A 22,836-nucleotide genomic window follows, 5' to 3' on the forward strand; every position below is an offset into this window, starting at 1 on the left:
ACAAGTTAGCCAAAGAATCAAAGAACTGTACAGCACTAAAACAAGCCCTTCTGCCCACCCTGTCCATGCCGAACAAGTTGGCATATTGTACCATTTACAGATACCTGCAATTGCCCTATTGCCCTCTAAACCCTTCCTCTCCATACATTTGTCCAATGTTTTTTAAAAGTCAATTGTATCCACCTCCATATCTTTCTCCAGCAGCTCATTCCAGATACTACCCCCTGTGTGAAAATTTTGTTCCTGAGATCCATCGTAAATATCTGGGGCGGCATGGTGGAGGAGCGGTAGAGTTGCTGCCTTGCAACGCCGGAGATCCCGGTTTTAATCCCGACCACATGTGCTGTCTATATGGGTTCTCCCCGTGACCGCATGGGTCTTCTCCAAGATCTTCAATTTGCTCCCACACTCCAAAGACGTACAAGTTTGTAGGTTAATTGGCTTGGGTTTGTCTACTTGGTATAAGTGTAAATTGTCCCCAGTGTGTGTAGGCTTGTGTTAATGTGCAGGGATTGCTGGTCGGTGCGGACTCAGTTTGCCGATGGGCCTGTTTCCACGCTGTATCTCCAACTAAACTAAACTAAAATCTGCTTTCTCACCTTATCCTATGCCCTCTAGTTTTAGAACTCATTGCCTTTGGAAAGTGACGGATGTCTTTATTAACATCCTTCATGATCTTGTATACATCAATGCAACACCCTCACAGCTGCCTGGGCTCCAAATAAAAAAGTCCCAGCCTATCCAACGTCTCCCTTCAACTCAAGCCTGCAGGCTTAGGTGACATCCTGGTGAATCTCATCTGCATCCTTTCCTCCGTGATGTCATCCTTCCTGCAGCTGGATGACAAGAACTGCACACAGTAAATGGCAGTCTGAAACACTACAATAATTGCCTGCCTCCTTCCTTGCAATCTGCTCACTTTATGAAAAGATCCTATTAAACTAAAGAAAATGTAAACCTATCACTGGATAAGTGTATGAAGTATATTTGAAAAAAAAATTTAAATGCAGATGCTGTAATCTTGAGTAAAACACAATGTGATGGAGGAACTCAACTGGTCAGGCAGCATCTGTGGAGGGATTGGATATGCAACGTTTTGGAAGATGGGTCCTAACCCACTGTATCATCTGTCCATTCGCTTCACAGGATGCTGTCTGACTGACTGAGATCCTGCAGCACTTTGTATTTTGTGAAGTATAATTGTTTCCCCATGCCAGGCAGGAAATCTCTTTGAAGAACAAAATCTCCCTTCAACTTTGTGGAGGCAGCACAGTGGTGCAACTGGTAGAGCAGCTGCCTGACACTGCCAGATTCGATCCTGACCTTGGGTGCTATCTTTGAGGAGTTCTCCCTGCGACCTCCTGGGTTTCCTCCAGGTGCTTCGGTTTCCTCTCACATCTCAGACATGCAGGTTTGTAGGTTAATTGATCTCTGTAAATTGTCCCTAATACCGAGTGGATGTAGGGAGTTTACTAGTGTAAATAGGTGATCGATTGTCAACATGGACTCTGTGGACCGAATAGGATGTTTCAATCCTCTATCTCAAAACTAAACTAAATTATCATATCATATCATATCATATATATACAGCCGGAAACAGGCCTTTTTTGGCCCACCAAGTCCGTGCCTCCCAGCGATCCCCGTACATTAACACTATCCTACACCCACTAGGGACAATTTTTACATTTACCCAGCCAATTAACCTACATACCTGTACGTCTTTGGAGTGTGGGAGGAAACCGAAGATCTCGGAGAAAACCCACGCAGGTCACGGGGAGAACGTACAAACTCCTTACAGTGCAGCACCCGTAGTCAGGATCGAACCTGAGTCTCCGGCGCTTAGGCTATTAGAATTGCCTCTACTGTGGGCACTGGTGAAGAGGTACTTCAAATGCTCGGCAATAACTTCCTGTCTTCGCAATGATACCCGCATCACGAAAAATAATTTTAAAAACAGCATTGACAACACAGTCTGAATACATCAGCTCCAGAAGATTTTAACTGTAAATTAATCTTAATTTATACTGTACATAACTAAGTATGACTTCTGTAACTTAATTAACACCCAACATATTTTGGACATTAATTGGTCTAATTTTTCTATAATATTCTATTAACGAATCTCTATAATGAATTCCCAAATTTCTATGTTCTCTGTAATGCATTCTTGGATCCTGTGTAACCTCCATTTACTCTCTGATATGTACAATTCATTACCATATGAAATGCATTCTTTTATCTGTATTTCTTCATAATTCATGCTGGATTTAAATCTATTACATATGAACACTGTAGTTAGTAAAATTGATTATAAATTATGAGCAGTAATAATAAATACTGCTGCTCATCACCAGAGATTGTTCTAAAACTGTTTCTATTTTATTTTAAATCTGAAGATGTATTACTTATTTGGATCAATCATGTAATTCCAAATGACTTTATCTTTCTAATTTACCATGTTTTTTCCTATTCTCCTATGCATAATTAATACATATCCATTTGTCAAAATCTTGCACAGAATTTGAAGTCTTGATCTACTTTGCCTTAGAAGACCAAAAGCTGTCCTATTTTCCTGAAGATGATAATGTTCATTTGAAATTGGAAATGATGCATGCTTTGAAATGCTCAATAGTTGTACAGTTGGGCCAGATGGTTAGAAAACTTTGGTTTTGCAGATGTTTGGTTAAAAACCCACTCTTTCATATTCTTCAGGTAACAAGTTGAGGTTGGCATAAAAGATAGCATAAGTTTAAAATATGCATACAGGTTTACAGCAACGAGATGTCTGAAATTAGAAAGCCTTTGCTTCTGAAGTGGAAGAGATGGTCTTGACGATTATCTCCATTCTAGCAGGAAACATGTTGGAGGTAGTGTATTGTGGTAAGATGGGTTGAGATTAGTGTTGGGAGGTGACATAGCCATTCTTGACTGAGGTGGACTGAGTATGCGATGAGATGGATATTTGTGCAATGCAGCAGCCAGAATGTAGCAGATGTAAGATGGAGACGAATTTCAGTGGCCAAATTTGAGAACAATGCTCCCACTTGTCTGATGGAGTCAAAGACTTTGTGAGGTCAAAAAGTAGTTAAAAACCATACAGCACACAATCAGGCCCTTCAGACCAACTTGTCCATGCTGAACAAGATGTCCCATCTACTCTAATCCCACTTGCATATATTTGGCCCATATCCCTCACAATTTTTCAAATTAATATACCCAAAAGTGTTTTAAATGTGTAAAAGTACCTGCCTCAGCTACCTCCTCTGGCAGCTTGTTCCATATACCCACCACCCTCTGTGTGAAAAAGCTGCCCTTCAGATTCTTTTTAAATCTTTCCCCTCTCACCTTAAACCGATGTACTCTGGTTCTTGATTCGCCTGCTCTGGGTAAAAAAACTTATTGCATTCATCCTATCTATAACTCTTATGATTTTATACACATCTGTAAGGTCACCTCAGCCTCCTGCAGGAATGAAGTCCTAGCCTGCTCAACCCTTCCCTATAGCTCAGGCCCTTGAGTCCTGGCAAAATCCTTGCAAATCTTCTCTGCAATCTTTCAAGCTTAATGACATTCCTCCAAAAACAGGGTGAGCAAAACTGAATAAAATACTCCAAATGTGGCCTCACCAACGTGTTGTACAACTGCAACATAACGTCCCAACTTCTGTACTCAGTACCCTGACTGATGAAGGCCAATGTACCAAAAGCATCTTGACCACCCTATCTACCTATAATGCCACTTTCAGGGAACTTTCGAAAGACGGTGTTCATTATGCCATGCTCGTTATTACTCTAAGCATATTGTTAGAAACATAATATAGGTTGGACTTAGCCGACACCTTGCCAGTAGGTTGTGTCTACCATGTGGATATTAAAGCTGATACATAGGCCGGTCTGTGCATAAGCATCAGTCAGCAGGTATAGACTCTCGCATGCAACTCCTACTCACCATCCTCTCCTACCTTCATCCCAGACATCCACCCTGTTGGAATTTTCAGTTAATCCCATTTCCAGAACTCCTGCAAATTTGTTTATTTTAAGTACTAATTCCAATCCGTAACTTTTCGAAGCAGCTGAAGTTTTGGTGAACCAGGGATACCATTCCTCTGCAGTTGTCTTGGGTCTGGGTTGATTGATCTTCAAAAAACATTATCACCTTCCTTTCTGCTGGAGACAGACACAAAATGCTGGAGTAACTCAGCGGGTCAGGCAGCATCTCTGGAGAAAGGAATGGGTGACGTTTGGAGTCGAGACCCTTCTTTACACTGAGAGTCAGGGAGGGGGCACAGGTAGTGTCAGCTATTCCTTCTCTCCAGAGATGCTGCCTGACCTGTTGAGGTCCTCCAGCACTTTGTGTCTATCTTTGGTGTAAACCAGCATCTGCAGTTCCTTCTTATACATCCTTTCTGCTTGACATGACAGCAACCACCTGAGAATTGTTCTCTTTATACCTATTGAGTGCAACCTTACAAAGGCTTCTTGTTCAAATGTCAAAGCAGCTAGTTTCACCACAGCTCTGGATTTCAGCTCTTTTATCCTTATTTGGAAACTATGGCGGAGGTACTGCCTGCAAGCAAATCACTTTTGTGTGCACTACAGGTGCTCCTCAACTTACGAGGGGTTATGTTCCGAGAAACCCATTGGAAACCAAAAATATCGTAAGTCTAAATACATCTAATACACCTGATCACGTGGCTAGAAGCGAGCTGTGGCTCACTATGCGTCGCTGCCGTTTGCACCATCGCAAAGTCGAAATATCATAAGTCGAAGCATCGTAAGCCGGGGAGCATCTGTACTTGATAACACTGTCAACAATACATTCCATCAACTTGATGATTGATAACATTGTAATGAGTGGGATTGGAATTGTTCTCGTTTTGTAGACAATGCATTTTCCCATGTTGTGCCATGGATATAGCTGTGCTGGAGCAGGATGAGGTGTGACCAGTTCTGGATTACAAGTCTTTATTAGGTTGACAAACCATTAAAGAATTCAGTGTAAGTGGTGCTTTCAGCTGTTTCATGAAATCATGTATGGCATATCCAATTGGCTACAAACCAGCTTCTGTAATGGTGAGAACCTCTCAAGGAAACTGAAGTGGATCATCTATTTGGCAATTCTGGCTGCAGATGTTTGCAATTGTTTCAACCATGACTTTGATGCTTGTTTAGCTTGATAAAATGTAAAGTGGGGAAATTACCAAGATCTGAAGTTATAGTAAGGCTAAGGTAGTGATGCAGTACAATTCTATCGTTGATGAGTCACAAATCAACCTTGTTGACTGAGTACAATGTCCATCATGCGTATGCTGGCAAATGACGATAAGAAACAATTAGATTAAATGTATTCGGGGCTCAGAATGAAGCAATACCTAAGTGAAGACCAAAGAGAGATTGACATTGGATAGATCTTTGAAGATAGACACTAAATGCTGGAGTAACTCAGCGGGTCTGGCAGCATCTCTGGAGAGAAGGAATGGGTGATGACACACCTTGAATAGATTTCGCAGTGGAGCAGACAAAATGTGTGGGAAGGAACTGCACATGCTGGTTTAAATCGAACATAGACACAAAATGCTGGAGTAACTCAACGGGATCGATCTTTGACCCTGCTCATAAGCCACAGGTGCCCGACAGCAACAGGAAATAAAAACAGAAAATGCTGGAAATACTAACAAATCAGAAACATCTGTTAAACGAGAAAATTGGTGAATGTTTCAGGTCAATGACCTTTCATCATAACTGATAATGGACTATCTGACTTGATGAGTATTTCCAGCATTTTCTGCTTTTATTTCAGTTTCCAAAGCCTGCAATATTTTAGCTTTTAAGCAGACTGTGGCAGGAGAATAATAAGCATACTTTGCATCATATTGTGTGCAGTTTTGGTCTTCTAATTTATTGTGTGCAGTTTTGGTCTCCTAATTTGAGGATGGATGCTCTTGCTATTGAGGCAGTGCAGCGTGGGTTCACGAGGTTAATCCCTGGGATGGTGGGACTGTCATATGAGGAAAGATTGGAAAGACTGGGCTTGTATTCACTGGAGTTTAGAAGGATGAGAGGGGATCTTATAGAGACGTATAACATTATAAAAGGACTGGACAAACTAGATGCAGGAAAAATGTTCCCAATGTTGGGGGAGTCCAGAACCAGGGGCCACAGTCTAAGAAAAAAGGGGAGACCATTTAAGACTGAGGTGAGAAGTGACATTTTCACCCAGAGAGTTGTGAATTTGTGGAATTCTTTGCCACAGAATGCAGTGAAGGCCAATTCACTGGATGAATTTAAAAGAGAGTTAAATAGAGCTCTAGGGGTAGTGGAATCAAGGGATATGGGGAGACGACAGGCACAGGTTACTGATTGTGGATGATCAGCCAAATGGCCTCCTCCTGCACCTATTTTCTATGTTTCTGTGTTTCTATTCATTTTGGGAATCTATAACTGATTCTTGCTTTGCCCTACATACGTGCATTTTTCCTGCAGATCCCTATTGAATTTTTCCAACCAGATTTCCGCCTCTCCGAACAATGGAGCAGCCTAATTCTCGGTCATAGGTGACATCCTCTGTTGCTGTCCAAACTGTGTTAATTTCCCCATCCTCAGAAAACTTTCTGCAGCCTTTGCAGAATATTTGCTTGGTGGGACATAGTTCTGCTCTCATCTCTCCCTAATTACCACCATCAAGACATAGTCAATGTGCTCCAAAATGTCACCTATTCCTTCTCTCCAGAGATGTTGCCCATCCCGCTGAGTTACTCTGGCTTTTTGTGTTAGTGAGAATGTTAGACAGGGTTTTAGAGTCATTGGGCGATAGAGCACAGAATCAGATAAAATCAAGTCCAGTTCAGTTTATTGCATTATGCTCAGGCACTGAGGTACATGCACAATGAAAACCTTGCTTGCAGCAGCATCACAGGCACATGGACTCAGACAACACACAAAACATAAATTATACAAGAGAGTGAAAAAGAAAAGAAAATGTGCAAAATCAAACATTAGTGCAAAAACATAATTTGAAAATAAGTCTGATGTTGTGTAAGACATGGTCTGCAGTGTTCCATTGCTGAGGAAGGATTGTGCAGATAATTGCAAGAACCTGATTGTTGTCAGAAAGTAGCTGTCCCAAAACTTGCTTGGGACTTAAGGCTTCTGCGCACCATGATGTCTTCTAACATGCAGCTGCAGAAGTTTGTTAGTGTATTCAGTGGCATGCCAGATCTCTAAGCTTCAAAAGTTCTAAAAAAGTACAGGCATGAGCTCCTTCTTTATGATTTCATCTATGTGTTAGGACTGTGACAGGACATCCGAGATGTTAACACCCGGGAATTTGAAGTTGCTAACGATTTCCACCGCCGTCCCACCAATGAAAACCGGCACGTAGTCTCCTGACTTCCCCAAAGTCAATACTTAGTTCCGAGGTTTTATTGACGTAGAGTGATAGGTCGTTGTTGCAGCACCACTGAACCAGGTGTTCTATGTCTGTACACTGACACCTATGTTTCAGCGAACCACGGTGGTGTCATCGGCAAATTTGCAGATAGCATTGGAGCTGTGCTTAGCCACACTGTCATGGGTGTAAAGAGAATAGAGCAGAAGGGTGGAGGAGGTATCTTTTGCTGAAGGACGTGAATCTATGAAATTCTCGACCCCATGAGAGGTGTGGAGATAGAGGCATTGAATATATTCAGAATGGAAAATTACAGACATCTAAAGAAGAAGGGAAGAGCAGAAAAGTGGCATTGAGGCCAAGAAAGTATAACAGGTAATCTTATTGAATGACGGAACAGTATCAAGGGACTGACTGGTCCATTCCAGCTCCTGTTTCTTATATTCTGAATTTAAAAGCTGACCTTTCAAAGGAGAATTGACCTTTGTTGTAACTGATTGCTACAGCTTTTGAATAGTACCTCAGTGTGGATTTATCAATGAATGATAAATCCTTAAACAGCTCTGGTCAGATTTCTACAGGTCTTTTAAATCATGAGGATAATCCTTAAGAAAAGATTAGTTGTCACAAATATGAGTGCAGTTGGATTTGCTTATTCAGGCATCAGAGTAGGAAACTGATGAAAGAGATGCTTGCAGAAACATTGACAGGTACGAAAAGTGCATTCCATTGGGTTAAAGAGTCTCTCCAATTCTAGTGTAGCCACTTTATCATACTGATAATGTGACATTATATTCTTATAAATCATGAATAATAAATTATGATTAAGATCAATTGTTGTGATTTCTGTGCGTACTGTTGGGAAGGGCAGGCCAGCATTTAAATGCCACTGTCATCCTAAGCACAGTATTAAACTTCAGTTGTCTAAAACATGCCCTCTGGTCAAAACGTTATTAGAGTTATTAGACAAGGTTGTCAAGAATGGAGGTTGCTGTCAAGTGCCAGGTTTAAGTTGCTTTGGGGCAGCTGTCATTAATCCAAGTGAGCAACTCAAGAATAAGAAAGCTGTTTGCTCCAGGACTATTCTCCCCTTCTGAACTCTCCACAGAGCAATGTAAGAATACAGTGTGGTCAAATTTTAATTATAGTTATTGCTGTAACCATCTCTTGGAAAAATTATTACACCAATCACTGAAGTAAAACGAAGAAAATGCGCAGTAGTATTTTAATTCTCGGCACTCTTGCATGCTTACAGCTAATGAAAGCCAAGTTTAGTATATCATATCATATCATATATATACAGCCGGAAACAGGCCTTTTCGGCCCACCAAGTCCGTGCCGCCCAGCGATCCCCGTACATTAACACTATCCTACACCCACTAGGGACAATTTTTACATTTACCCAGCCAATTAACCTACATACCTGTACGTCTTTGGAGTGTGGGAGGAAACCGAAGATCTCGGAGAAAACCCACGCAGGTCACGGGGAGAACGTACAAACTCCTTACAGTGCAGCACCCGTAGTCAGGATCGAACCTGAGTCTCCGGTGCTGCATTCGCTGTAAAGCAGCAACTCTACCGCTGCGCTACCGTGCCGCCCACTATAGTGCTAGCTGTTCAGGCATTTATTCCACACATTGCAGCATAGATGTTTCATGTAAATTATAAGATTCAGAGAATACAAACTCTTGTATTTGACAATTTTTAATCCATTTGTCAACTCCTTACACTCTAATCGACCTTTAAACTATTCCCTCTACTGCTTTCATGCTACCAGCAGAGCCTCTCTTAAAATCCTTTCTTCAAAAAAAATATGCAAGGTAATTTCTTTAACGTTAAGTATCCTCTTCCAGTATATTTTTTTGGCTGTGCATATATGTATGTGAGTGTATTAATATCTAAGCTGCAGAGCTTGGTCGTCACACACAAACCCCCATATCCCCTAACCTTGTCATTTGAGCAATACCTGAGAGATGACACAACAGTTAAGTTGGTCATCCAGAGATCTAAACTAACAATCCAGGCATTTGAGTTCAAATCCCGGCATGGCAGTTGCAGCATCTAAATTCTGTTAGTAGGCGGAAATTTGGAGAATAAAACAACCAGCCTCAGTTACAATTACCCACAAAAAATACCGAAATTTAAAAACACATCAAATTCACTGTTGTCTTTTCAGGAAGAAAACTGTCATTCATACCAAGTATAATGGACATGGAAACAAGTTTAGCTTAGTTTAGTTTACAGATGCAGCATGGAAGCAGGCCCTTCGGCCCATTGAGTCCACACCCACCATCAATCACCCGATTTCACTATTTCTATGTTATCCCACTTTGTCATCCACTCCCTACACAATAGGGGCAATTTTACGGAGGCCAATTAACCTGCAAACCTGCACGTCTTTGGGATGTTGGAGGAAACAGCTCTACCAGTGAGGTACCAGATGACTAAGGACAGCAAACCAGGAAAGGCAGCAGGGAAACGCCTGACAACTAGAACTGTGAGCTTAACATTAGTGGTAGGAAAGATACTGAAAGAAATTCTGAAGAAGAGGACTAATGATCATTTGGAAAGGCAGGGGATAACCAGAGATAGGCAACATGGCCAGACGTTGGGAGGTCATGTTACAGTTGTACAAGACATTGACGAGGCCACATTTGGAGTATCATGTTTAGTTTTGGTCACCCTGTTACAGGAAAGATGTTATTAAGCTGGAAAAGATGCAGAGAAGATTTTTGAGGATGTTGCCAGGACTCGAGGGAGAGGGAGAGGATTAATAGGCTAGGACCTTATTTCCAGGAACGCAGGAGGATGAGGGGTGATCTTACAGAGGTGTATAAGTTCACAAGGGAAATAGGTAAGGTTAATGCACAGTGAGAGTAGGGGAATCAAAAACCAGAAGACATAGGTTTAAGATGGGGGGGGAGAAGAAGATTTAATGGGAACCTGAGGGACCACATTTTTTACATTAAGGGTGGTAGGCATATGGAACAAACTGCTGGAGGAGATAGTTGAGGGAGATATTATCACAATGTTTAAAAAACATTTGGGCAGGTACATGGATTGAGAGGTTTAGAGTGATATGGGCCAAACGCAGGCAGTTGGGACAAGTGAAGATTAGGAAAGTTTGGTGGCATGGGCAAGTTGGGCGAAAGGACCTGTTTCCACACTGTATGACTCAATGGCCTGAATGGCCTCATACAGGTATGTCATAAGGAAATGAGATATTCCTTTATACATATCCTCACTCTTCCTTCCCTCTTCCCTTTTGTTTTTCTCATCTTAATCACCTTGTTTTTCCTTTTTCTGCCTGTATTTCGCTTTCTTTCCTTTTCTCCACATTCAACCTCGATCTCTCGTTGCTCTCTCCTGCTTCCCTTCCTCCTTTCTTTCCTCTATCATACCCCTCCTTCTGTCCCAAGATATCCATGTCAGAATTGTGTAATAACCTCATCTGCCGTTTGCAAGGGGCAATATTCAGATCATACCTCTGTATATATGAACACAGGAATATGTGAACAAAATCTATACATTAGCACAGATAGCATGACTGTGAAGTTAATGCGAAACGATGTTCATATTTACTAAGCTGCTAAACCTTATGTATTACCCCACAGAGGATATTTGAGTCCTGGTAAGCAAAGCTAGTGGACGTTGACTGTCCACGTAATAAAACAAAACACTTTTCTTGGTTTCTGAGGTGATTAATTGTTAATAGGGGCTTCAAAGCATAAAATTGAAATGTCACTATTTGTACAGCATAGAACTTGGCTGTTCGACCCAACTGGTCTCCATCACACATTCTACATAGTGCAGCCCTTTCTTATTCCTTTTCTATTCCATTGTGTTTCTGTCATTTTCCCTAAATGCAATTATGCTATTTGATTCAATCACTACTTTTGGAAATGGGTTCCATCTTCTCACAATCGTGTGAAGTGGACTGAAATACACTTCCTAAACTATTCTTCTTCCTTTACTTCTTTAGAATCCACCTCCTGCCCACCTTTTTGAACTGCATTCTTTGTGTCTTTTTGGAACCTTTTCTCAGCTCAGTTCAGACACAGCAAAATCACCATCAGTGCCGTCAACTTTACAAAGTACTCGTCCCACCTACAGCTGGGAACCTGCATCGAGATAGGCAGAGAATTCCACAGATTCACAACTCTCTGTGTGAAAAAGTTTGTCCTCGTCTCAGTTCTAAATGGCCTACCCCTTATTCTTAAACTGTGGCCCCTGGTTCTGGACTCCCCCAACATTGGGAACATGTTTCCTGCATCTAGCGCGTTCAATCCCTTAATAATTTGAAATGTTTGTATAAGATCCCCTCTCATCCTTCTAAATTCCAGTGAATACAAGCCCAGTCGTTCCATTCTTTCATCATATGACAGTCCCGCCATCCTGGGGACTAACCTCGTGAATCTGCATTCCCTCAATAGCAAGAATGTCCTTCCACAAATTATGAGACCAAAACTGCACACAATACTCCACGTGTGGTCTCACCAGGGCCCTGTACAACTGCAGAAGGACCTCTTTGCTCCGATACTCAACTCCTCTCTTTATGAAGGCCAACATTCCATTAGCTTTCTTCACTGCCTGCTGTACCTGTATACTTACTTTCAGTGACTGATGTACTAGGACACTCAGGTCTCGTTGTACTTCCCCTTTTCTTAACCTGACACCATTCAGAATATAATCTGCCTTCCCGTTCTTGCCTCCAAAGTGGATGACCTCACATTTATCCACATTATACTACATCTGCCATGCATCTGCCCACTCGCTCAACCTGTCCAAGTCACCCTGCATCCTTATAACATCCTCTTCTCAGTTCACAGTGCCACCCAGCTGTGTGTCATCTGCAATTTTGCTAATGTTACTTTTAATCCCTTCATTGAAATCATTAATGTATATTGTAAATATATTGTAATGTATATTGTAATGTCTATCTTAAACATTAGCCATGGCAGTAAAGTCTAGAACTAAGGCTCCTGGTCTCAGGACAGAACTTTCTTGCACCAAATCAATATTGATTTTTTGTATTGGCAGAGTCATTGATTAGTTTGAATTAAGAGACAGCTAGATTAATAGATATTAAGAAATTCAAAGAGTATGGTTCAGTGCAGGGAAGTGCACTGACTCTCAGCCATGATCGTTTTGAATAATGAATCAGATATCTCGGACCAAATGGCCTACCCTTCCATCTGTTTCTTTTATTCAAGACAGATAACAGGATATTAATGGATTCAAGGGTGATGAGGTTAAAGCAGAAAATTGGTGGCAAAATAAAATATCAGCCATAATCTTATTGAATGACGGCGCAGGTGCAATGGGGAAAATGGCTACTCTTGTGCATGATTCCCGTATTTTAAGCTCAAGGACCCTTTGACCCGATACAGACATTCAGTGACATTGAGTCATACAGCATGGAAACAGGCCTTTCTGCCCAACTTCCCCATGCTGATCAAGATGACCCATATGCGCTACTCCCACCTGCCCGCATTTGGCCCATATATCCCTCTAAACTTTTCCTATCCATGGATGATCCTCATGGCAAAAATTCAATATGGCCCTAGTGCAAATAGCACAAAGGTGTTCTTTGACTCAAAGTAGTTTGCACATTTTCCAAATTTGGCACAGTTTCTCTAAAATATGTCACAACTCCGAGCAAAGATAAGGAAGAAATTATGCAGAGTTGGGGGAAGATATCATTAATTTACTCATCAGACTATCCTCAGTCAGCCAAATGCCATTGAAACACAGCCCAAAATCCCACTATAGGTGACCTCTTCAGACCTCCACTAGTCACCATGATGACTTATGACTTCTTGAGTAGCATCTGGGTAGAAGAAGAAATACTGCATTATTGTATCCTTGTTCAAAGCTAAGGGCAGCAAAGCTGACTGCAACTTGCACGGGCGTTTTGCTATTCTGTGCAGCAGGGAAAATATTAGCTGGCATTCAAGCATTCATTGCATTCAGATTCATTGCAAACACATCTATAGAGAATCTACAAAAAGCACTGTGTGCTTACAACTCAGATCAGAGCACTACAACATAATTTATTTTGTAAGTTAAATGCAGAGAAAATGTATCATGTAAAATAAGGAATTACATGCACTATTTATTGAGATCAACAACAGAGAAAGTCTGTTTATTCAATGTGAATTTGGCTGCCCAAGAAAGTTGTTACAAATCATCCATGTGTTCTATGATCGCATGACTGGACGAATGCTCTCCAAAGCTAACTCTTCTGGCACGCTTGAAATTTTAAATGAAGCGAAGCAAGGTTCCCTATTTGCCCTAGTGCTGTTCAACCAGTTCTTTGTCTGCATTCCTAGTGATGTCTCAAGGGATTTGCCTGAGGAGATATACAACTGTTACTGACTCAACGGCATGCTCTTTGATCTTCAAACACTGAGAGCTAAACCACAATGCTGGAGAGATTTCTCATCCAGCTACACTCCATAGATGACTGTCCCCTGATGGCAACAGATATATGACCTACAGGTCATTGTTTACTGATTTTCTCAAGCAGTCTCTCCATCAACCTCAAGGAGACAGAAATCTTGATTCAACTTGTACCTTATTTCATTGTCAGTGTGCAAGCCATCTCTATATTCATGGCATTCAGTTGAAAAACATGGACTGGTTGAAGTATTTTGCCAGCACATTTCCAATCGCAGTCCCTTGGACAAGAAATTGCCAGCTGGAAACAGAAGTCCTGAGCCGCCCATCTAGTCAAGTCAAGTCAAGTCAAATTTATTTGTCACATAAACATACTCGATGTGCAGTGAAATGAAAGTGGCAATGCCTGCGGGTTGTGCACAAAAAGAATTACAGTTACAGCATATAAATAAAGTTAATAAGTTACTAAACATAGCACAAAAAGTGTAGACAAAAATTTAGTCTATGGGGTTATAAAAGTTGACAGTCCTGATGGCCTGTGGGAAGAAGCTCCGTCTCATCCTCTCCGTTTTCACAGCGTGACAGCGGAGACGTTTGCCTGATCGTAGCATCTGGAACAGTCCGTTACTGGGGTGGCAGGGGTCCCTCATGATCTTACTTGCTCTGGATCTGCACCTCCTGATGTATAGGTCCTGCAGGGGGACGAGTGTAGTTCCCATGGTGCGTTCTGCCGAATGCACTACTCTCTGCAGGGCCATCCTGTCCTGGGCAGAGCTGTTCCCAAACCAGACTGTAATGTTGCCGGACATGATGCTCTCTACAGCCCCAGAGTAGAAGCAATCTATTTCTTGATTAAACTAAAGATCAAGTTCTGAAATCTTTTGAAATATGAACCCCTTATTGGACAGCATATTAAGAATGCCAAATTATTTCTTATGCTCTCCTTTCACTCAATTCAGCGATATAATGACGATCATTGGGATGCTTGAGCTTACGAATACCACCAAGAAAATAGAGTAAACACAACTTAGATGAATTGAACATAATTTCACAAACCAATCTTGCATGGGGAGCTGAGGAAGAATTGAAGGAAGAAGGGTCATTAAACCATGCAATTCAAAGATAACCTGGAGTGCAGTCCACATTGACTAGCAACCGCTTTAAAAATCCCGTGCCATTGGTGCATGACTTAGCTCAATGACAGATCTTGACAAGATCTAGAGGAATCGGTTTAAAGGGAGATTAATAAACACGGAATAAACTTCTTCAGTCTGAAGAAGGGTCTCGACCCGAAACGTCACCCATTCCTTCTCTCCCGAGATGCTGCCCGACCTGCTGAGTTACTCCAGCATTTTGTGAATAAATCGATTTGTACCAGCATCTGCAGTTATTTTCTTATACTTAATAAACACGGAGGCTGAGCAAGAAAGAAGCTGCAGAGCCACAATGTCAATGATCATGGTTACAAACTTCCTGTTTCCACGGGAAATAAACTTTGTGAGTCAGGATTCAAGTCACTGATTCAAATGAGTAGCTACAGAAGATATTTGTGGCAACATAGTTATCTTTGTCGCTGATGAATTGCGCTTACAAAGTCCTAACCATATCCACTGATTCCTTTAATATTCAAACATCTGCTGATAGTCATAGAATCATGCAGCATGAAAACAGGCACCAATGTGCCCATGCCGACCAAGATGCCCAATCTACAATGGTCCCACCTGTGCGCATTGGCCCATCTGCCTCTAAAACGGTCCTATCCATCTACCTGTCCAAATGTCTTTTAAATTACCTTATCTTAGCTTTGAATGTACTTACTGACAGAGCATTCACTTACTATGGAGCAGAATATTTGAGAAATATTCTGAATGAAAACATTTTTCCTGAACTCAACTGTAAACAGCTGACATCCTGAATTTGCGCCGTTATTTTTTGGTTTGACAGCCTGAGGAGTATGCGTCACATCATCTTCTATGTCAATTACCACGACCATCTATTCTCAGTGAAATCACCTCTAATTCTTCTAAATTTTAATTAATCTCTCCTCAAATGCACACCCGTTAATTCCAGGAATCTACTTGGTAAATAAGGCACTTCTTTCCTTTCACAATTTTTATGTGATCTCGCCCCCTTGTGCATGTGTAGCAAGTCTTACTAATTCTTCAAGTCCAACCTCCTTGCAGTAAAGGCTAATATTCCATTTGCTTTAATCTTCTGAAGTTTGTGTACAAATGCAAGTTAATGCTGACTGCAAGTCATTCAGGCTTGGATTTTCCTCCATGACAGGCCCTAGCCAGTGAGCTATGCAGAGAAGTTCAAAACAGGAGAACCTACTTGAAACGAGCAAAGATGAAACGATTCTGCCATGAAGGTCTTTCAAAGGAGTCCTTCGACAAAGCCCAGTCCGTGGCGGCATCCATCCTTAATATTTCACAAAGTGATCTGGAAGACCTATTAGAACTTGAGGATGAAGAGGTAAGAAATGTTTTTGCATATCTTGTTTTCATTTAAGCCAAAACACAAGCAGAGTACTTAATAATGGAGATAATTTGTAATTTAAAAGGAACCATTTTATTATTTAATTACCTCATACAAATTAAATTTAATCTTCTAACTACAATACTTGCATTCTTACATATGTCTCATATCAGATCCCGAATATATTGACAATGTGCAGATTAGCAGATTCTGTTGGGGTGGCCCCACCAAGCCATTAGTCCTTCGCACAACCCTTGGACTGCCATGGACTGTTCAGTTTGAAGTTCCACCCAGGTAGCAGAGCATAAATCTTCCCAGAAGAAATGCTGCCACATTTGTTCCAGATGTCTGTCTTTTCATGAATGTCTTCCACAGTCTCGCAAATGCTGTCTTCAATTAAATTACCAGGAACTCCTTTAATTTAGTTAGTTTTCAAAAGAATGTGTGACCTAGAAATTTAATTGCATATTGTTAGGTTTTTTGAGCTTTGCATGATCGAATTTTCCTGGAGTGAAGTATGATAACAGCCATTTTTTGGGTTGTTTCACAACTCTCCAAAAATTAAAGTGTGCTTCCTGCAATGACACAGTCAGGACGTTTTCAAATCCAAATGTTTACTCTCTTTCATTCCTTGTGTGATGACGTATTTCAATATTACATGCCGAAATTCGGAGACAAGCATGCAAGTCATAGGCCACTCACACACGAACTACAATTTAATTGTAACTGTTAACTAAATCAGTTCCTGAATTGAAGGCAGCACTTGCGAGACTGTTGAATAAACTCAATCAGGAGATATATCTGGAACAAATATCACAGCTTTGATTCAGGTAAGATTTATGCTGTGCTGCCAGTGCAGACCATCGTGCTGAATTGTCCAAAACAAATCCAAAGATCTTTTGAAGGATTAATCCTCAGCAGTTTCATGATTCAAACTACCACTCAAATTTTCATCTTACACTTTTGCAGACTGCCACAGAATCTTTGAGAAACTGCCTGCTTATTGTAAAATCTGTTTCCTGTCACCATAACGAAGTCTACTGAGTACCACTTCCAGGTCAAAACTTGTAAACCCCTCACAATGGGCATTGCAGTTGTGCTTCCAATGGCTTTTATTAAAGACTTGGAACTGGAGCAGAGGTATTAGTGGTGTGGATAAAGTACCCAAGAAAGAAAGTACAAAAGGGCTCTGTACCACAGGCATCCATTCCCCAGCGTCCTCCCATATAAATCTTTCCAAAAAGCAATGTCTTTGCAGACTGACTCACCAAGATGCTTGTCAGAAAATTCCATGACTGCTCTGCCTGTTACACTCAGTTTCCTAGCGCAAGGATTATTCCAGGAAACTACCGTGTCCAGTGGTTTGCTGGTTTAAAGTCACTGATGGTTCGGCAAAACGCCACCACTTCCCTACCACGTGCATCAGTGGAGGAAAATTGTTGGAGAAAATTCTGAGGGACAAGATTTACTCACATTTGGAAGGCCAAGAACTTATTGGGGATAGTTAGCCAGCCTGGATTAAGGTCGGTGAGATCTTGGTTCGCCAATTTGATTGAGTTTTATGAGGAAATGACAAAGATAGATGATATGTGCAGGGTAGTGTATGTCCACATGACTTAAAGCATGGCTGGTATAAAAGATTAAGAAATCTGGAACCACGATGAGTAGGATACAAAATTGGCTTGATCAAAGAAGACAGAAAGTAGTGGTAGAGGGATGTTTTTTTGACTGGAGTAAAAACAAAACAGTTTTTATCCAGTCATGTCCTACAAGAATCAGTGCTGGAACTTCTGTTGTTTGTAATATAAAAATAGACCAATCTCTCCCATGTCGAGGTCAGACATTAAATTTTGGACACCTCATTCCTACTCCTTGACCATAATCCCACAGATCAACACAAGACTACCATTTCCCAGATAGATCTCATCACCACTGGCAATCTCCTCCCCACAATCTCCAACCCCGCATTACCCTTTTCTAACCCCTTCACTGCCTTGCACACCATTGTTACAGCCTGTTCCTGCCCCACCAAACTCCACTAAAAAAATACCTCAATTCTATCTTGTCCCCCCCCCCCCCCCCCCCCCCTCATTGTTCGTTCACTTCTGACCTACATCTGTGACACCTCACACTCGTCTCATACTTCAAATCTCAACTTCTCGGCCCCAATCCCCTCATCTTTACCACGAACATCCATTCCCCTTACACCTCCATCCCCACAATATTCATACCGTGGGTTGTAAACTGCCAAAGCAAAATATGAGTGCTGTTCCTCCAATTTGCATTTGGCCTCACTCTGCATGGAGGAGGCCCAGGACAGAAAGGTCAGTATGGGAATGGGAGGGGGAGTTAAAAGGTTTCGCAACCAGGTGATCGCGTAAGCCTAGGTGGACTGAGCAAAGGTGTTCAGCGAAACGATCACTGAGTCTACACTTAATCTCGCTTCCAAGCTGGTTCCACAAGAAGCAGCCAAAAAAATGTGATATAACATCGCTATTAATTTGTTAATCGATTAGATGCTACACAGAAATCACATGGACAAAAAATGATTGTTTTATTTGTTCCTCCTTAATGTTGATACATGGAATAAGTTAATTTGAGAGACAGTTTGAAGATGTTGAAATATTGTGCCCACTGAATTTTTTTTCTCAAAAGAAACAATAGAATGGCTGCATTTAAAGGTAATTTCTCAATGAGTGCACTTGCATGGAGGCATTGCTGTCACAAACACTTCAGCGTCAATCTATTCTCAAAGGAGAAAGCTCCAATGATGGAACTGTTTTGAAAGTAAATCAATTGATTCTCAGCGTTTGATCTCTCTGAACACATTATTGCAAAAGGACTTAGGGAGATTTAACATGGCTTCTTTGGGTTATTAACATGCAAGTTACGCCCAACCATTTTTTTGAAGGAAACTTCTATGTCCATCAAAAACAAAGACAGGCCAAGGCCAGGGTCAGTATATGAAAGCCTGCATTTCCTATGAGTGTTGTTAACCTTCTGCACCCTCGTGCACTGGCTATACAAGAGAGCCAACCCCATCATCCCAATCAATGTGTACTGTAAACACACTGGCCACAAATCTGCTTTCAAAAATGAGAGAGGACCTTCCCTTCTGTTGTAATGAAAGCAAATGCCTCAGCATCTGTTTCTTTTTGAATGTTTGGTGATCACGTTGCAGGGGATCTGTCTGGTTCATCACTGGCCACATTCGCTCGCCCTTCAACACCCCTGTTCCTCTTCTCAACCTTATGGGGTTTTCTTCATGCTTGTGTGTTTCTCAGTTAGAGCCTGATTGAAATGCAGAATTATGTTTGTGCTGAGGTAAGTAATGTTCACCAGGTTACCTTGTAGAACATTAGTTCCCCTTGCTCTGTGAAGACCAGATGGAACATTATGAATGCATAAGCACTGTTGACCATCTGTGCCACAATGAGACTAGGAACAGGAAAGCTGTTTTTTTAAAATAATCTCCTAAAAAACTGCACCCGTGGCATAAATATCTTGGTGAGACTTTTCACTATTGAAGCAGCTCCTATGTGGTATTTTAATATCCTGAACTCTGCAATTGTGGTGGAGAGAGATTTAACTTATTTGTGGAGCAGTGGGCAGGTTTTGGTCGTTTTATTTCTTACAATTTCCACTTTCTGAGTATTAAGACATGTTTAATTTTCCATTTGAGATCCATCATAACTATCAGAAAGCATAAAAATGGGGTGGGGCTTTTTTAATGAAAATTTTCAAAGGTACAATATGGTATGTGCCAAGAGAACGGGAGAATCTATAAACGGAGGTCCACACATGCAAAATCACCACAACTAAGCCCTGTAGGGAAATCAAGAGGAATAGCCCTGGAGTGATTTTCAGAATGTAGTACTACAACAGGAAACCTTTGAGACAAACAGGAGCTTAAGAAGCTTTTAAAATAAAACCAGATGAGTATATGAGAAAAGAGAAGCTGAATGAGGCCACTGAATGGAAGAAAGCAGCATTTTCTGCTTCAGTGTATGAGCCTGTTTCTGCATGTGACCATGAATTGCACAATTAAGCATAACTACTTTCATAAGAAAATATAACAACACTGTATTTTATTCATCTGCAGGAATCAGGAGAAACTAAAAAGGCTTTACAGAAAGATCAAAACTGGCTGGCTCAAATACAGAAGGTACTTGGAGGCCAGGTACTGAAACATTTCATGTGTTCCATTAAGCATAGCTTGCTCTTTTGCGTACCAACTTTTACTTACAGATTCATGAAATAAACAAAGCAAATACATTGAAGAGTAAATGAAGACATTCTGAATCAGCAACGATCATTTATACCAAAAGAAAGCCCCACACATTGTTTTTACACGTTTATTTTATTCAGTACTTTCCTCAAATCATTTGTCAATCCTACTTTCACAATTCAGTCCAATTTACCAATACGCTGCGATTTTGTTTCTTGCTGTGTGACAAAAGTCCTTGCCAGAATTCTTCATAATGTATCATCTGAACATGTGAATAATCTCACGAAGTAGCCAGATGGAAATGAAAGTCTGACTTAGCAGACCCTTTGGCACAACTCGTCCAAGCTGACCAATATACCCTATCTAAACTAGGCCCATTTGCCGTGTTTGCCCCATATCCATCTAAACCTTACCTATCCATGGACCTGTCCGAGTATTTTTTTAAATGCTGTTATAGTACCTGCCTCAGCTGGCAGATCATTCCATATACCTGCCGCCTTCTGAGCATTAAACACTCTCAAAATGTCATATAGTTTACAAAAAGAATGACATAATGCCAGTGTATGAAGCAAGAACCAGCAAGGTTGCTGTCTCCAAAAGGTCTGTTGCATCAATAAAGATGGGTCATTGGCAACAGCAGAAACGGGTCCAACCACAGTAGCATGAATAGAATTCAACGGTAGAGTCACACTCACATCCAGACGATAGTTTTAATTTCATTTGTCAGCACATATCTTTTCCTGATGTCAGGTAAGGGAAGACAGTCAGAAAATGACTCGTGGATGGCCAGCTTCGCCAGGCTCAGGAGCAACCCAACCAGGACATCTTATGCCCTACCCTCTCCCCTACGCACAGGGTGTCCAAAGATGAGGATGGTGGGTGTGGAGTGCAGCCAGAAGGCAAGGAGTGGAACAGGGGCTGCAACCTCACACACTCCATGTACTCGTGGAACACAGACTCTCCCAGCCCACAAAAGTGGCAGGCGGCCCTCAAGTCTGTGAACCGCGAGAGAAACAGGTTGCACGGGACTCCTCGGTGCAGTACCCTCCACCCCAGGTCCCCAATGTAGAGGGGAAGAACACCTACGTAGAATCCCACTCGGGGGGGGCTCTCGTGTCCAAAAGGCAACACCAACCGCTACTTTGTGTCCGGACAGTGGGCGAGGAAGTGCAGGGTGTGGAGGAGGAACCCGGGCAGGAGACACCTCCCTGCGCCTCGGAGGGAGATGAAGGGTGTCGAGGAAAGACGGCTCGGGATGTGTGGGACGGCTCCCAAGAAGGATTTTGGCGCCTGGGTCCGACGAGTACTTTCAGCTAAGCGGGGGTTTGCTCAGCCGCAAGTACTGCACACGTTCGAGTATCCCCGACATCCGTTGGGGCGGGACAAGGGCCTGCCACTCTCATGACTGGGCCGTCACGGAGGAAGGCCCCGGTTGACAGCAACCAAGTTCCAGTCTCTCAGCAAATCCAGGTAGAAGCCGGGCATCCTCTGCAGGACAGTACGGCTGACGCCAACCACCGATACCTGCATACCTCCTGGAAGGCAGCGGCCCCGTTGGAAAAAGTGCGTCACCAGCATGTGCCAACTGGGAGGACACCCAGAGTGCAGGCATCTCTGCAGGGTCGTGAGGCGGAGAGACCCAGGACCGCAGCAAAGACCCAGTGCTTTCCGTTGCCCCAGAAGAGGTCCACTAATTCCCTCTGGACCCAACTTGCTGTTGGCGGTCCACCTCACCCTCGACGGTCCACCTCACCCTCGACGGTCCACCTCACCCTCGACGGTCCACCTCGCCCTCGACGGTCCACCTCGCTCTCGACGGTCCACCTCACCCTCGACGGTCCACCTCACTCTCGACGGTCCACCTCACCCTCGATGGTCCACCTCGCTCTCGACGGTCCACCTCACCCTCGACGGTCCACCTCGTTCTCGACGGTCCAATTTGCTCTCAATGGTTGCGTGCGGTGACTCTCCTCGCTCTCGACGGTTGCTCGCAGATCCCTCCTCGGGCAATGCAGATGCCGTCAACACCGGTAGCTCGGTCCGAGTTCAGAGACCGGGGTGGGCGAGCCGGGCCTACCGGGCAGGTCCTCCATCCTTGGTGAGCAAGGCCTCTGTCTTGGTGAGCAAGGCCTCTGTCCGCGGCAGGCAAGCTGGGCCTGCTGGCGGGCTTGGCAAATTTATGCCCTTATCTATGCCACGTGATTTTATAAACTTCTATGAGGTCGTTCTATCCAGTCTCCCCTCATAACTCAAGCCCTCCTGTCCCGACAATATCCTTGTGAATCATTTCTGCATCCTCGCAAGCTTAATTCCATTCTTGTTGTATGGCAACCAGAACTGCAAAA

At 42.4% G+C, this 22,836-nt stretch overlaps 1 protein-coding gene across 2 annotated transcripts in view; it reads left to right on the top strand.

Moving 5' to 3' along the window:
* The window catches only part of cntln (centlein, centrosomal protein), a 354,488-nt gene that overhangs the window by 299,579 nt on the left and 32,073 nt on the right, over positions 1-22,836 (top strand). For both annotated transcript variants that reach the window (XM_078396868.1, XM_078396869.1), the window contains exons 25-26: positions 16,072-16,260; positions 20,366-20,443. In XM_078396868.1, the coding sequence (XP_078252994.1) occupies positions 16,072-16,260; positions 20,366-20,443 (267 nt within the window). The remainder of the gene's footprint in view (positions 1-16,071; positions 16,261-20,365; positions 20,444-22,836) is intronic.

This window comes from Rhinoraja longicauda, chromosome 3 (assembly GCF_053455715.1).
Source record: "Rhinoraja longicauda isolate Sanriku21f chromosome 3, sRhiLon1.1, whole genome shotgun sequence".
NCBI classification, from domain to species: Eukaryota; Metazoa; Chordata; class Chondrichthyes; order Rajiformes; family Arhynchobatidae; genus Rhinoraja; species Rhinoraja longicauda.